Source organism: Osmerus mordax, chromosome 5, assembly GCF_038355195.1.
Source record: "Osmerus mordax isolate fOsmMor3 chromosome 5, fOsmMor3.pri, whole genome shotgun sequence".
Lineage (NCBI taxonomy): Eukaryota > Metazoa > Chordata > Actinopteri > Osmeriformes > Osmeridae > Osmerus > Osmerus mordax.
In genome coordinates this window covers 14,772,105-14,787,678 of record NC_090054.1, presented here as the reverse complement: position 1 = coordinate 14,787,678, position 15,574 = coordinate 14,772,105, and the positions used below count along the sequence as shown (strand labels likewise).

The 15,574-nt window shown below is 43.7% G+C and overlaps 1 protein-coding gene across 2 annotated transcripts in view; it reads right to left on the bottom strand.

The window, feature by feature from the left end:
* Positions 1-15,153, bottom strand: part of LOC136942989 (SH3 and PX domain-containing protein 2A-like) — a 38,414-nt gene extending 23,261 nt beyond the window's left edge. For both annotated transcript variants that reach the window (XM_067236088.1, XM_067236089.1), the window contains exons 1-6: positions 14,876-15,153; positions 13,089-13,169; positions 7,968-8,043; positions 7,159-7,235; positions 5,916-6,007; positions 1,903-1,934 (exon numbers count right to left, since the gene is read on the bottom strand). In XM_067236088.1, coding sequence (XP_067092189.1) covers positions 1,903-1,934; positions 5,916-6,007; positions 7,159-7,235; positions 7,968-8,043; positions 13,089-13,169; positions 14,876-14,947 — 430 coding nt within the window. In that variant the 5' untranslated portion in view covers positions 14,948-15,153. The remainder of the gene's footprint in view (positions 1-1,902; positions 1,935-5,915; positions 6,008-7,158; positions 7,236-7,967; positions 8,044-13,088; positions 13,170-14,875) is intronic.
* Between the last annotated feature and the right edge of the window lie 421 nt (positions 15,154-15,574).

The following is a 15,574-nucleotide window of genomic DNA, read 5'->3' as shown; positions in this document are numbered from 1 at the left end:
GTGGACTGCTTCCAGTGGAGAGCCCCATAGGGCTCTTGATTTGATTGCGATGGAAGGTGAAGTTGAAGAACAATAACTGAGTTGCAGGCCAGAGCCTTACTGAAACCACATGAAGGAGCAATGCACTTGTCGGACAGTGTATCGATCCCATTCAATCATAGGGGAAGACTCACCACACTATCTGAGTTGTATCCTAGGATTTATCCATAGATGACTCAACACAGGGATGCCCCTTGCAATGGCAGCAGTTTAGAGGGAAGGGGGAGGAGAGGGAGGGAGAGGAAGAGAAGAAGAAGCGACAGGTAGAGGAAGAAAAAAAAGAGAGAGAGAGAGAGAGAGAGAGAGAGAGAGAGAGAGAGAGAGAGAGAGAGAGAAAGAGAGAGAGAGAGAGAGAGAGAGAGAGAGAGAGCATGATGATGAAGTTGATGTTGAGTAGAGCGTCATAGCTCCGGCAGTTCCATACCAGGTACACAGTCTTCCTAAACCCAGCTGAAACCACTTGCAGTTTTGTGGCCAGGGGCAGCATTTTCCTGTTGGAGTCGAGGCTCATTCAACTCTTCAGGGAGACCCGCAGCATGTCATTACAGAGACCATAAGCTGCAGATACAGCAAGAAATTGGCCACATGCTTGCTCACTCTACTCTCTGTGCTGTCTTGCTTCACTGGAGCTAAATTCATATCTCTCAGCAGGGTTAACTGTTCGCGTTTCTCTTCTAAGGAAGACCTCAGCAGGAGATGGTTAGAGGGAATACTGTGAAGTTTGGTTACATCAGGAGCACAATGTAAAACTGTCACACATACTTCTCCTACTTTTAGCGTAGCCCAGGCCTCCAATCTCCATCTTCATGGAAACACATCTCATTTCTAGCATCGACTGAATGTAGGCTAGGAGACACACAGACCTGAAATCAGGCAGTCTTTCCATTTCTCTATGTCAATGGAATTTGCTATTACGTAAAGGCCCAATACCATGGAGTATATAATGAAATTAACTTGGAGTCTTATTTCATTAAGTGGCAACTTCAATGCAGATGCCCTAGTTCTAAAAGAGGTGCAGAGAAAGTGCAGGCGGCCAGATAAAAAAAGTCTGACCACAAATACATACCTAAGTCAATTATAGTAATGATTACAACAGGCTTGTGTTAAGGATCATTTGCCAAACTTAAGTTCAGAGAAGCCTCCACAGCCTATGGCTGAAATTAAGAGGAGCACATGCAGCCCAAAGCGTGCAATCCTATATTTCTTGTGGCACAGTAATCACATGCATGCATTCACAGACACACACTAGCACAGACACACGCACACACACAAGCACAGACACACGCACACACACAAGCACAGACACACACTCATGGTCATAGTTTAGATACACAGCTGTTCCTCCAGCTCCTCTGAGTCCTCTGTGAAACCCACCCACGAGTCCAACCAACCACAAACACACATACACACACACACACACACACGTCTGAACCCTACCACCCAACCCTAGCATGGTGGATACACAGCATAGCACCACAAACAGGTGGTCTCTCCCATCCAATACTGTTTGCTTAACCCTTTCATCTCTAAAAGCCAGGCTAGGTCCGGGTGCGTGTCCTCAGCACAGGGCTGATATGTTATCATATTGGTTTCATTGCTGCTTTGTTCAGCTGTCAGTGGGAAATGTGTTCATCAGAGTTTAAGTTTGGTCTTGTTCCATAAAAGCGCTGCACACAGTTATGCACATTATGGAATTTCATACTACCACAGAGCTCGCTAAACAATGTCGGTAATTTGATATTGGAGACAGTTCATACATCAGGGTTACACATATTTAAAAGTTAATTAATTGGAGTCGTTAATCAAAAGGCGCAGTGTCGGTTCAAAGCCTCTCAATAGACAGACGGGGTGAAGACGTCTTACCTGACTTGCGCTTCGAGGAGCCTCCACATTCTCTGAAAGAGAAGCAAAACCAGAGAGTCATTGTGAGAGCGAGACAGATAGAGAGAACCGACTGCCACAGCAGAAACCCTACTGTCCTGTCATGCCCAGTGCACTGCGTTCTACTGTACACAAGCCACAAGCCACCAGCCAAGCCCTTATTAAGAATGCACTGACACCCCATCCTGAGCATGCAAGGCGGGGAGGGAGGCAGATAGACGGAGGAGAGGGCGGTGAGGGCTTCCGCTTGTAAAGGAGAGTGACATGGAACGAGAGCTTGTGTGAACTCAGTTTTTTCACACTTTTGTGTTAAGATGTGCGTGCATGTGCTTGTGGCAGCTGGCATTACCGCACAGAATGGTCAAGTCATTGGACAATGTGGTATCATATACGACGAGGCTGTCCCATTCCCGCGGATGGAAATAAGCCCTTTGTTCCAAAGCCAGTGCTAGACACTTTCGTCTTCTTCTGAATGACTGAATTAATGAATGGATCAGCTTTAACCATTAAAAGGAACCGTCTGACAACACACCATGGAGTTGACAGTGCAAAAGAAACAGTGGACTGGCTGTGTTCATCCTGTGTTCTGTGTATTTGTCTAGCATGTCTCGTGTGTGTGTGTGTCTATGTGTACAGTATGTGCGTGCATGCGTGCGTGCAGGTCAGTGTATGAGGGTGAATGTGTGAACAGTAGTTGTTTATGGGCACTTTGTGTCCGTGCTAGGGAAATGCTGGCTGTCTGCACATACTCATTTGGTTAACTGCAGTGTGAACACAGTGTTGAGAGACTGAAGGTGGCGGGGGATGAAAAGGTGAGGCAGGGGGCAGGACTGGAGGACAGGCAGAATTTATGGAAGTTACCTCATATTTGGATGAACACTGTTAAATATTTTCCATGTTTGTCAACCTTGAGTTTTACATGGGAACAATGCAGGTTTTCAATCAAAAGCAAATCTGTAGTGGTCTGTATTGATGGATGTGCTGGCATCCTGTAGCATAAAGCTACATTGTAACTTGTATGTAACTTCTATAGTCAGTTGATGTGAATGATCGGCGAACAGTCGTCTCTCTTGAGGGGTATTAAAGCCTTTCTTGAGCTGCAAGTCCATTGCCAGTTGCTGTCATTGTAGTGTTATACAACTCTTTTCTGTGTTATTTCTTCATGTCTTATCTTAGAATCCAGCGTGCTGTGCTTATTAATCATTTTATTCACTGCTATATCATCTGTGGGAGGTTAAACAATCTCATGTATTGACACTGACTCGACCAACCTATACGTAATTAAATATTAATTAAATATGACAATACAACACACAGGATTTCAATTCACAAATCCTTGTTTGTTGATTTTGTTGTTCTATTTATAGAAATGATAGAAAATACAATTGTCTATAATTTCATTTAAATAATTTAAACATGAGTACCTCTCCAAATATAGCCATACTTCCTGTCCATAGATAATCTCTATAGGTAACCACCTCAGCCTAGATAAAGTGAGAATACTTCAGTAGAGGGAGAATAGAGCTGTTCTGTTAGGCTGTGCTGGCCTCTGGAGCTCTTTATGGGCCTGTTCCTCAGTGGCATATGAAAGGCATTACCGTGGAGGGCTGGGGGTAGGGGCGGGCCTAGGTGGAGGGTCAGGGGGGCTTCAGAGGCCTCCAGATGGGGAGGAGTGGGGTGGAGGGATGGAGGAGACTCTCATGGGTTAGGTGGAGTTAGGGACCAGAGGGATACTTGAGTAGCCAAGCTAGTGAGTGAGCAGGAACTCGACTCTTCCCTGGGGGTGAAAGCTCACATAACCCTGGTTCTCTATGTTCCCGAAAGTAGTAAAATCTAATAGATGTGGGGATGGTGAAGGAGAGGAGGTACGATATGTTCAAATGCTATTAAAATGCTTAAGACGTGTTTGCTCAACTTTTAACCTCTTGCTTACTAGCTGAAGCCGCAAATAGGGTATTGTCGATTCCACCGTCTACCATGAGTCTAACAGCATCTCTCTTGCTCAGTCTCTCTCTCTCTGTCACAAACACATACACACACACACAGACAAAGATACAAAACGCACACACATAAAACACACACATTCCTCATTAAACAGGGTCCATCCGAGTCGGAGTTGAGAATAACCATCTGTTTGTGCATAACTGCAGCTCAATCTCTGTAGGTGGGCCCATTAGGGATGGAATGTGTGAGATATTAGTCTTTTGCTCACAGTTCTGAGCCAGTTGGATTCCAGCCATAAGACTGAAGGGTCTGCTCTAACTAAACTCCGTAGAGGAACTCCAGTCTGAGTCTGACACAAGTCTGACCCTTGCATGCGTGACCCCTGGTCCCAGGTCAGGGCAGGGTTCATTAGGCAGGAAGTCATTATGATCAATGACAGCTGATATATGTTGGATGAGTGGGGAGGGGGGCATTAGAGTCCTGAATACTCACAAAGGATGGAAAAAACCCATGCCTCAGACACCACACTTTTGAACAAGGCTTAGTCATGGTAACCAAATGATGGAGATTTCTAGACCGTAAATCAACTGCTAATAATACCTCTATATCAACATTTCACAGTAGGAGGGAAGTCCATTTCACAGTGCTGTATTCAGACGTGTGTATATGTGTGTCTACACGCGACTATGTCATTGATATGTACTGTATGCAGAAGCAAAAGCACTTCTGCTGATTAGACAGAGTGAACCTTATACCCCCTCCCACACACACACACACACCCAGAGTCACCCCTTCACCCTGAACTGGAGAATTCCGTTGCGTCCCCTGAGGAACAAAGCCATTAAGGTCCTCGTTCTTAATTAGGAGAAAAGCCTTGAGGCAATGTAGCTTTTTAGCAGACTTTTTTTTCCCGGTGTTCCTGGATTTATCTCATTCATTTGAAATGACACAGCTCCCTCTGGCGTAGGTATAGTATTCCCTTTATGTCGCTGTCAGAAACAGACTTCTGTTTTTCCCTTCCAGGAGGTGGCAGCAGAGAAAAGCTGCAGTTATTTTGCCCAGCTAATCCCTCCTACATTTCTTTGTAAAACATCAGGTATGTTCTCTTGAAGTCTCCTTTTTAAGTCTGTACTCAAAGTGAGCTGGCCAATCTGGGTGGTATGGCCTCTGCTCCCAGACCATTAAGATAAAGCTGTACAGGGCCATCTCAGAGACTGTGGGGGGATCTGACTTTGAAGTGGGATTATCCTGTCTGTGTGTTCACAAGGGAATGGGGGTAGTGAGACTGGCCTGTCGGTTGGTTAGCTGAGACCACCAAGAAATATGTTGAAACAGCAGAGATACATAATGCATGAACTGATGCATGGATGATATTTAACATTAGGAGGTCTCAAAATATGCTGATGTATTAGGATAACAGAGACACTGTTTAGGCACATAACCCTTAAGAAAACAGATGCAGAAGGGGCCACGAGATACATTGGGTAAGTGCAAAAGAAAACACTAGAAAAGGCTAATTTCAGAGTTTCTAACATGAGCGCTTCCCTTTGATTCCATGCCCAGGGCCTTGACTAAGGACTGAGTATAACAGATGAGTTGTAGCAAAACCATTTCTGACCTGATACCTGAACTCAACCCCCCTCTCATTGAAGACTTAGTACTGTGCTGGGATCATGTGTCAGTTCCAAAATCTCTTCATTAATAAAACACCAGACACCAGAATGACTATCCATCATCTGGGAGACATGTTGTGACCTCGGAGATCACAGGACAATGTGGGGGCAGACATCTGCACCAGCTGCAGCAAACACACACACACACACACACACACACACACACACACAAACACACACACACACACAAACACACACAGGCACATGACAAACGTTTCCAAACATTTGCTACGTGGAATCCACTCGGGGGCAGTGTTTAACAACCGAAATACGGGAGAATATTTCCAAATCTACAACACATTTCAAACATCATTCATGGAATATTTAATTTACAGATGAAAGCAGCCACTCTCCTTGTATGTGAAAAGCGAAACTTACTCTTTGGGAGGGTTCAGATCTTCAGCATTGGCCTCGAAAAACCTGAGAACTTCTTCACTTTGGGAAATATGTTGAGGAAGTTTCATGAGGGCCTTTAGCAAGGAAGAGAAGAAGACATGACAAAGACAGTATTACATTATGGACACAATATTACGCATAATGATCATTAATAATACAACAATTACAGTAGCCAGTGTCCGCTGTGGATCTACAATTTGTCCTGCATGTGTTCTTCTCTTTGTGTGTGTGTGCTGCTGTATAGTTGTCGTTTTAGTGTTGCTGCGGATGACAGAGTTTACAGTGCAGCCGCGTTGGGCTGCGGAAAGGATGAAGGGGAGGTTTGGAAGGCAAGGAAGGGAAGGAAGAGTGATCAGAGCCCGGGGAGAGGATAAGACAGAGGAAAACAGATGGAGGGTGATATACAGCCACACTGGGCTCTGCCAGAACAGGGACTCAGCTTGGCTGCTTTGAAAACTACAAATGGCCATGCTGCATGTAAACAAACATACACAAGTGAGCAAGCTCTTTAATAGTAAATAAAAATTATAGAAAAAAGAGAACTTCATGTAAAGAAGTTATAGGACATATTATTAGACTAAAGAATCTGTCTTTCAAAATAACGTTTTACTTTGCCAGCATACTATACAGAGGCCTGTGTTTCTCTACAGTTTATGCGTGTTCTTGAAAATACTGACACACTTGGCACTCTGCCTGCCCCACATTCCAGACTGTAACCCAATGAAGGTAACAAGGTCAGGTACAGCTGTGAGCCGTATTGCCTTCCAACCTCCTCTTCATCCTTCCCTCGCTACGCCTCCTCCTGTGCTGACTCATCCTTGTTCTGCGGAAGCTGGGTTTGTCCTTTGTGCCCCCCAGTTCCCCGTTTCCTATATACGCTGGCTATTTACATTTCTGAGAGGAAATGACAGGCACAGATAGAGCTGGGCTTTCCTGTGCTGGCTGATGGGGAGGGAGGGAGGGTTGGAGGGATGGAGGGGGGGGGAGGTAGGGGGACTGTCACTGAGTCCACAAAAGGCACGAACACAGAGGACTCTATAACGGGACTTTCTGGATGTCAGATATGTGTGAATTCTTTTGAAATGTCGTACTGCAAGGCACAGGAAATAGAGAAAACTGATAAACCATTGTCATGTCATCATGTTGTGCAGTATAATGTCCACTGGCGAACATTTCAATGACAAACGGTTAATTGTTCCCAGTTCAGAAGAGATCTTGGTCTTACTCTGCAGTAGTCATCCAGATGTCTCAATCGTTTGACAGCAACATCTCTGATGTGACTCCGGCGGAATAAGACTTTACCTGAAACCAAACAGAACACTTTTCGTTGCAATTCAAGAAGGTACCTGCAGGTGGCAAATAGATCATTTCCAAAGACTGAAACAATAGCACAAGAGGACAGCAATGCATTAGCTGCAGGGAAATAGGGCAAATCTATGTGTGTTTTTCAGTTTGTCTCTATTACTGTGGAGCAAATCCACAGGGAACACAACCGTGAGGGGCTCACTGTGGTTCAGGTCACTCCTGAATAAATACAGTGAGTCTATGTGAATACATTGACAGGGTGTATGACATCCATTGCCAGCCAGAAGGTTTACTTTCTGCAGGGATAAGTGCACAGGCAGATTCCCCCTCCCTGTTTAGCTATCTAGGTCCTACAGCAGAGGTAAACAACACTGTCCAGACTGGAGCTCCAGTCTTCAGTTATCTGACAATGTTACTTTTCAGTCCTCTGGGAAGGCTAGGGTTATCAGATTAGCTCGAGCCGCCCCTCCCAGCTTCTTCCAGTCACACCACACCATGCTTTATTTAGGTTAGATGGAGCAAAGTTGTTGGAAATCTGCACTTTAGAATAAACAGATTCATTACTTACTGAAAGACACCCGGCTATATGTCAACACTGAGCGTATAGAATTCCACTGTCATACACCAGCATCCACAGGCAGACATCAACACAGAAATCAAGCAATCCACGAGAAGATGGACTTGTCTATGCTGTAGTGAGTGTATAACGCCCGCTGTCTGCATGCTCACCTGGTAAGAACGGAATGATCCTCTTTTTAGGGTCCTTTTGTCCTCCTTCAATTGGGAATTTGTCAAGAAGCTGCATCTGAAATCAAAAGAGAAGGGGATTAAACATGGTCGTTTTAGACCCCAAAACTCCTGGGTGAACCCAAAATGTACCTCAAATATTGGATTCATAGGTAAATACTAAAATGTTATGTGTTCTCTCCAATTGCACCATATAAACAAAGAGAATGAATCTGTGCAGAGGGAACTGGAAGAGATTAGAAAAAAACGCAGCAAGCTTGGGTCTCTGTTTTAGTATGCGCGCGTGTGTGTGGGGACGGGGGGTGATGTCATAAACTCAGAAGACCACTCTGTTAAATGACCACAATAAGGGGTGTAATTACATAGCCAGTATGTAAAGACACCAGACACAGGCCCGCTTTGATCTCTGGGGCGTCAGACAGACAGGGTAACGTCACTTCTAGTCATCTGCAGATACACTCAGTACACATCTCAGTGGAGATAGTCCATCAGTCGCCTATCAGTGCAGCTACTGAGTCCACAAAATTTTATAACCCGATTACACACAGTCATTCAGTCCAAGAAGCAGATGTGCATCAAATACATACTGCATGATGTGGTCTTTCATGGGGAGATTAGATAAATACTTCTCTCTTCTGATAGATTACCTGCTTGAGCTGTGTGCACATTTGGCACCCGTGCAAGTTTGAGACCTTGTACTGACATGTGTGTGCATAAGTGTTAAGTGTTTACGTCATGCTCACTGAGTTTCAAGTTTCCTTAAATAATAAATCACTGCGACCCACGGAAGTAAATAAATGCACGCAGGACGGTACAGCAACATGTCTTTCTGTCTGGCTGCACATGTAGTCTAGCCCTGCCTCGATCCAGATGTGACGAAGGCTGCACATAGTCAGTTAAAACACACACATCTAGGCCTGTGGGAAGAATGAGCTGAACATGAGCCAAACAGAACCAGGTGGACAAACAAAGTTCGACCCACTTTGTGGGTGAACTGGGCCCGTTCTGTCTGGGTCTTTAAGAGTTGTAGTATGTGGGACTACAATACGAGAGAGAGCTGGATTAGTTCTCTTCTTGTGGTTGTCTCGCTTGCCCCTTCTATGCTAACATTGCTAAAAATCTAAATCTCTCCAGGACCTTGGCATTTCCCCCTCCTCTGATGCACAGACAGCAAACGAGGAGTGGTTTCCTTTGAAGAGGTCACCCCACATTACTGTGCTTTGAGGGTAAGAGGGAACACTGAATGTTGAGAGCTGTGTCGGTCAACCAATGCATCTCAATAAAAAGACATGTAAAAACAGAAAAGGAAGATTCCAATGGTAGACTTCTGCCTGCACAAAAGCTATATGGGAGTGCTTTTACAAACATCCACAAAGGGAGAACCTGGTCATTATTCCTATATAATAAGTCACTTTGTTTGACACACCCTTTAGAATATTTTCGGTATTTCTCTTGGCCATCAGGCCTCTACTCAATACAAGCTGGGAGAATTCTCTTCACAGCTTCTGACATATCTCTGGCTCGTATAGACCATTCCCATCCTAGAGCACAGTGATGATAGAATCCCCTGAGGGCTGACTGGATACTCTCTGGACAGGTGGGAAAATCTTCCCCATAGCAACGGTCGAAAAGCATGGAACACAACTTGCCTTGTGGGCATTTCTCCTGTTACAGCTACTTGTAGTGGTTTCCCGGGAGACTTGTCTTTACTTACGCTAGAGTTTGGCTAGATGTAAAATTGTATAAAAATGCTGTGTCAGCCAAGTCACTAGCAAAATTAACACAGCTTTATAGCAACAGGTGTTTCTATAGGTTGTTATCTCTTCCCTCCCACATCCCTAAAATGTTACTTAAACTCCTGAACAGCACTCAGACCTTTTACTCAGGAATCAAAACAAAGACCTAGAGCAATAAAAAGATAGAGAAAAGAAAAAATAGGAGAATAACAGTAGTTATGTATGAACAGTCAAACAATGAGTTTGTTCAGTGTGCAAGAACGCAGACAGGGGGATGGTGGGGAAATGTTAGAGTGGGAAGACAATCTTATTCCATGGTTTTTTTCCAGGCTTTTACCATCCACTGCACAGTTGTTTACTGCATGAAATCCATCCCTCTTGGTAAAATGTTTCACCTCACATAAGATTTATTGTACATATCTTAATATAACAGTATGTAAAGAAACGCAGAATACACAGGGAAGCATCAGAAGTAAATAGATTTCAGTCTTTTACCCTTATGTCACTAAAAGCATAATTATGCTTGGTCAATATTCAAACAGTTTATTAATTCCGCAATCCATCACTTTACTCAAACCTGTCTGCATTTATCACAGCACCATTAGTACGTTCACACCCACAACTCTTGCAGTAATACCTCAGACTCAGGGTATGAGAGTGTTAAGGACTAAAACCTTGTTCCAGGCTGGCTTACAATAGTAATCTAGGGCAGACAAATGACATTGCAGACAGGGTAGTTCTGATTCTGGTCCAATACCTCAACTCAAAAATAAGGCCACTAAGGTTCCTGTGGAGGAGTTTCCAAAGAGCTGACGAAGGATAGGAAGCCAGGCCAGCTTGCCACAATCCCCCTGAGGAATGCCCCGACCCCAGTGTGTTCTGTCCACTGTGATTTGAGGGTGTGGATGGGAGGGGATGAGAGCTTGCCTCTCTACGAGTAAACTCTGTTTGACTCACCGCAATTTTCTTGGCTTCCGACATTGGTGGTTCTCAAAACATTTCCCTCAGACACTAGAAAACGGTGCAGCAGAGAGTGCCAGCTCGGCAACATTTTCCCCAAAACAAATGGAGCTAAATGACTTGAATGTGGGGAACCAATGTATTTGAACACTCCCCGTGTTTGACACAGCCTGTGTAAAGTCAGCAGAGAGGGAGGAAAGAAGGAACCAGATGAAGAGGAGTGTGGATTGGAGTGATTCATGATGATTGTGTCCCTGAGGAGCAGTTAGGAGTAAGACGTGAACACTGGCAAGGCTAAGAACATTGGGAGTAAGTGCACTCTAATCATCACTCCATTGCACAGGGCTACTTTATCTTACGAACAAAATGACCGGGTGACCACGGACCAATACACGGTGTGCCATAGAATAAACAAAACAAAACTGGATGTAGTATGTCACAGAGATGAACAAACAACTGTTTCAAATACACAAGTGTCCATGTTCATCCCAAGCTTCTAGCTTCCAGCTCCCATCAACCTCAAAACACTGAGCTCAGACTGCATTCGCTCATACCAAAACAATGCATATCAAATGAAAGTGTAAGAGTTTAGGCAGACAGTTCATGCTTCTCTGCCTCTCCAGATTCTAACTGAGGCGTGTGATTGTACTGCAGGGACAGAGAGCAGCACTGAGTCTGAAATGAACTGGAGGTGTTTGTTGGCAGAAACACAAACTTAGACAGAAAGGCTTTGTGTATTTGGGCAAGCAGTAAAAAGAATTAACGGAAAAATTGCCTCAGATGTTGAGCTGCAGCAGAGGAGGATTCCATTGTTTCTCTTTGGAAATAAAAAATGTATATTCAAGTTGACATGATTTATGTGATTGAAACAAGTGTGGAGCCACATTTGTTTGTTAATAGAAAAGTGAATCCACTATTGCTTCCAGTGTACAGCTTTGCTATATCTTTCCAAGAGGAGTCGGGTACAAACAAACTAAACATTCAGGCTCCTGTGATGAATGGAATAGATCTTCATCACTCATCAGTTTGGTGGTCATTTCATCTACTCCCCAGAGGTCACCTCCCCTTCCTGTTCCTGGTTCCCTCCCTCTATCCACCCAAGCCACTCTGTTATTAAACCTGCCTCCTAACTCCCATTGGAGCTAATCTTAACAGCCAGGAAGACCAACTTCCAGGAGAATTTAAACAGGCTTTCAATGGTGTTGATTCTTTAGATTTCATCTATAAATGGCTGTTCTAGGTTGTATTTAATGAAGGCAATGTGTGTTTTGTACAGTATCTGACTCTGTATCTGTACATTTACAGTACTGGTCAGTAACCACAGAGAAGAAAGTAGTGAGTAGCAGAGAAAAGCAAGTGAATCACATGCACATATAGTACAATACTGTAACTGGCTAGATGACTGCATTATGTCCATAAGGGGAGTTGGTGAAAACCAGAACCCCCACCCATTGTGTGTGGACAGCTGCTGAGAGTCCCTCTTGACTGATTAACTCAGTCAGCCAACTAGTAAACCAGTGAGCCAGGCAGTCAGTCAGAGAAGGAAAGACTTTCTGGACAGGACCAGTGTTTACAGAGACGGCAAGGACAGGAGCTCTGTTTCCATCAGAGCGGAGCGGTTTTCCTTGCTATTAGCAAGGGTCCCTGGAACAAAGGGTTTCCTCTGCCGCCTTTAACACAGTCACCAAACTTCCAGGACAGAGCCTGGCTGAAGGGGAATGTAAGAGAAGGCAGTGAATCACAGACAGACTGGGCTGCATGTACATTCATGCACATACAACAAATTCTCCCAGCCACTATCATTACTAAGATTTGGTGAGGAGGTCTGTTTATCGTCCCTCATCACTATTCTAACATACAAGACAAAACATTGTGCCCTTAAGACGGTTTCAATTATAGCTTTGCAGCTGGCTTTTCTGAAAATTTCCCTTTGGGGTATTGGTGTCCCTCCAACAAGCATTCAGAAGGAGGGCAACTTCACCAAATGTCTCTACATCATGAGGTCATTCTTTCCTTCCCCTTCATTATTCTCTTCATGTGTGCCTTGTCTTCGAATGGGATTTTCCCCATTTCCGCTCGAGGTCCAGTAGTCTTCAATGGGAGCTTTCAGAGGGGCATCCCCCTGGCCAAAGCACCATATTGTGGGGACACACTGAGGCCATTGAGGTTATTGTGGCGGTCCTGCCATAAGGTTAGCCGTATGATTCAAAGTTCAATCTATTCTGACTGATAAGCATTTTGTGGTGAGAAGAACCAACCAGGTAAACCTCAAGGCCATTAAATTGGGTTTTGGAGCCTTAACCATAATGTATCTCTGTCCTATGTATTAAATTATTATTGCATTGTTATATTGCATTATTAATGTATTTGTAGATCGTAGGTGTTTGAAAATACCTGGAAACCTTACCTGTAGGTCAAAGAACTTGCTGTATCTCCTGTAGATGACATGACACGCAGTGTCAGAGTATGTGACACTGATGAGGTAAACCTAGTGGGAGAAAACAAACAAAACAGATTGATTCCTGAGGAACAGAGTCACATTTGTCAAAGCCATGGCCCCACTTTGGTGTAGACTGACCCTAATGACTCAAACTGTGTACCCTTCAGACTAAACTTCAAGAGGTCAGAGGAGGTCAAAATAACTCATTATGCTTGTCTGTTTCAGCCACACCTCATTAGCAAACTGTGAGGGGTCACCGTGTAGGTCAATAGGTTTTAAACTATTACCTATTTAATGCTGGCTTTCACAGTCAGACAATTCAGCTTTAAGAGGAAATTATTAACCATTTACATTTCTTTGGCTTCCCTTTTGAGGCCCTTTATGTTCTGTACATCAGTCTAGATACAATTCCATAAGATTGGCTTTTCCTTGCAGATTCCAGAAGGACCATGATATTTTACACGGGAAAATAACACGATTTCAGTTCATAATTCAAGAAAAACATATATGTTTTGGTTCATCAAAACCTAGTTGGACTATTACAGTTAGCATAACTATTATTGCAACAGGATATTGACCGAAGCTTCCCCAGAGGAGAATACACAGTGCATCCCACAAACACAGGGACGCACCCTCCCGTTTACAGCGGATGCATAAAGTCACTGCAGTTCCACATGAGTGTATGACACTGAAAGTTTATGGAAGGCGTATTACACAAATACACATGTGGCTACGATCTGTAAATATCTGTGTTCCATTCGAAATCGAGCCCTGATTTTACAGCACGGTTCATTAGAGAAAAGCTTGTGCGTTGGGAGGCAAAAAGAGTTCCCGTGCAGCTAATTAGACACAGAGAGCATGACCAAGTGCTCTGAGTTTAGTAAACAACAGTGCTCCTACAGAGATGGACTGTGGTGAGACTTAGTCCTATCTGAAAATGTCCTTCTCTCTCTCTCTCTCTCTCTCTCTCTCTCTCTCTCTCTCTATCTATCTCTCTATCTATCTCTCTCTCTCACATACACACTAACTCTATATACAGTATATAATGGAACATCAACGCTGTATTACTAAATACATGCTACGTTTCTTTACATTCTGTTTCAGGGTGAGGCAGTAAGGAGGGACATAGGGCTAAAGTCCTCTAACAGTAAAGATGTATTTGATGCCATGGACTCCTGAATGTGCACAGAGTCCTCTCTAGTGCAAGGAAGTCCCACTTGAACTTTAAAAAACAAAGGGCTGCTTCTTTCCTCTGTCTAAAATAGGATAGGCATTTTCAGTTGCCTAGGTCATAGATAATTAGATCTGATTGCCCCCCCTTATCTCATGGGACCGCCAAAGATCTCCCTCTACACCCCAGGGAAGGGATTTACATTGGGTTTGGGGGCCCAAGGGTATCTCTGCAATGGCAACAAAAGTGGTGGTCAATCTGATCCTCTCTCAGATTAATTATTACTATTGAACCCAGTGAACTGATTGATTACTAGGTCCACAGAGACATGCCTTGTTTACTCGTCCTCCCCAATGAGATTCTTTATTTGGCATCTTCCTAACACGACTGCACAGTCATTCATCATGAGAGTGTAGTGGTATGGAATGTGTTGATAAACATATACATTTTATAACAGACTATACACAGTATAAAAAGATGCGTCTCTGTAATATGAATCAAAAACCTTGGAGCATATTGGGCATAAATAAAATAAAAGTCCTCATTATATTTGGCTAACAGTGTAGTAAAAATAGATACTCACATAATGTTTGGAAGGATTCCGCCTCTTCTGTACATCGACAACTTTAACTTCCAGGACAGTTCGGACTTGCATCTTGGTAAATGTTATTTGCACATAAAATATTTTGAGGTTACCGATCAGTAAGAAAGTTTTCGGAGGCCAGTCATACTGATTTAATCATAACTGGGATGCAAGTGCCAAGTGACTAATGAAATGAAATCAGCGTTGCAGGAAAATGTTTTCAAAATCGCATCGTGCGTAACTACGCTCACAGATCATACAATTCAATTCATGCTATTCCAGCTGCCAGTCGCCAGTGGATTCTGCAGATCTTCTGTCAATGACTCAGGCCAAGTTTGGCGTGAAAACAGAACAATCCTCCTTGTTAAAGAGAAGGGTGGGCTTTATGAAACAAGCGTCAGGCGATCTATGAGGGGCGGGTACCTGATGTGTCTGGTTATTTATGTAGGCTCCGGTAGCCTACGACAAACGATGACTATGACATTGATAACGTTGAAACCGAGGTGAAGTTAGTTTCATATTCAACATTCGACATTCGTCTCAAATTGGGAAGACGCTACTTTGCAGCGTCGCGTTAGGGACCGGGTGAAAACTAACCGTAAAATTTATAAAATGTATGTGTTTCATTATATTTCTATGGATATAAAACCTCAAACTGTCACCATATTATTCTAATAATGTCTGGCCTACTTCCACGAC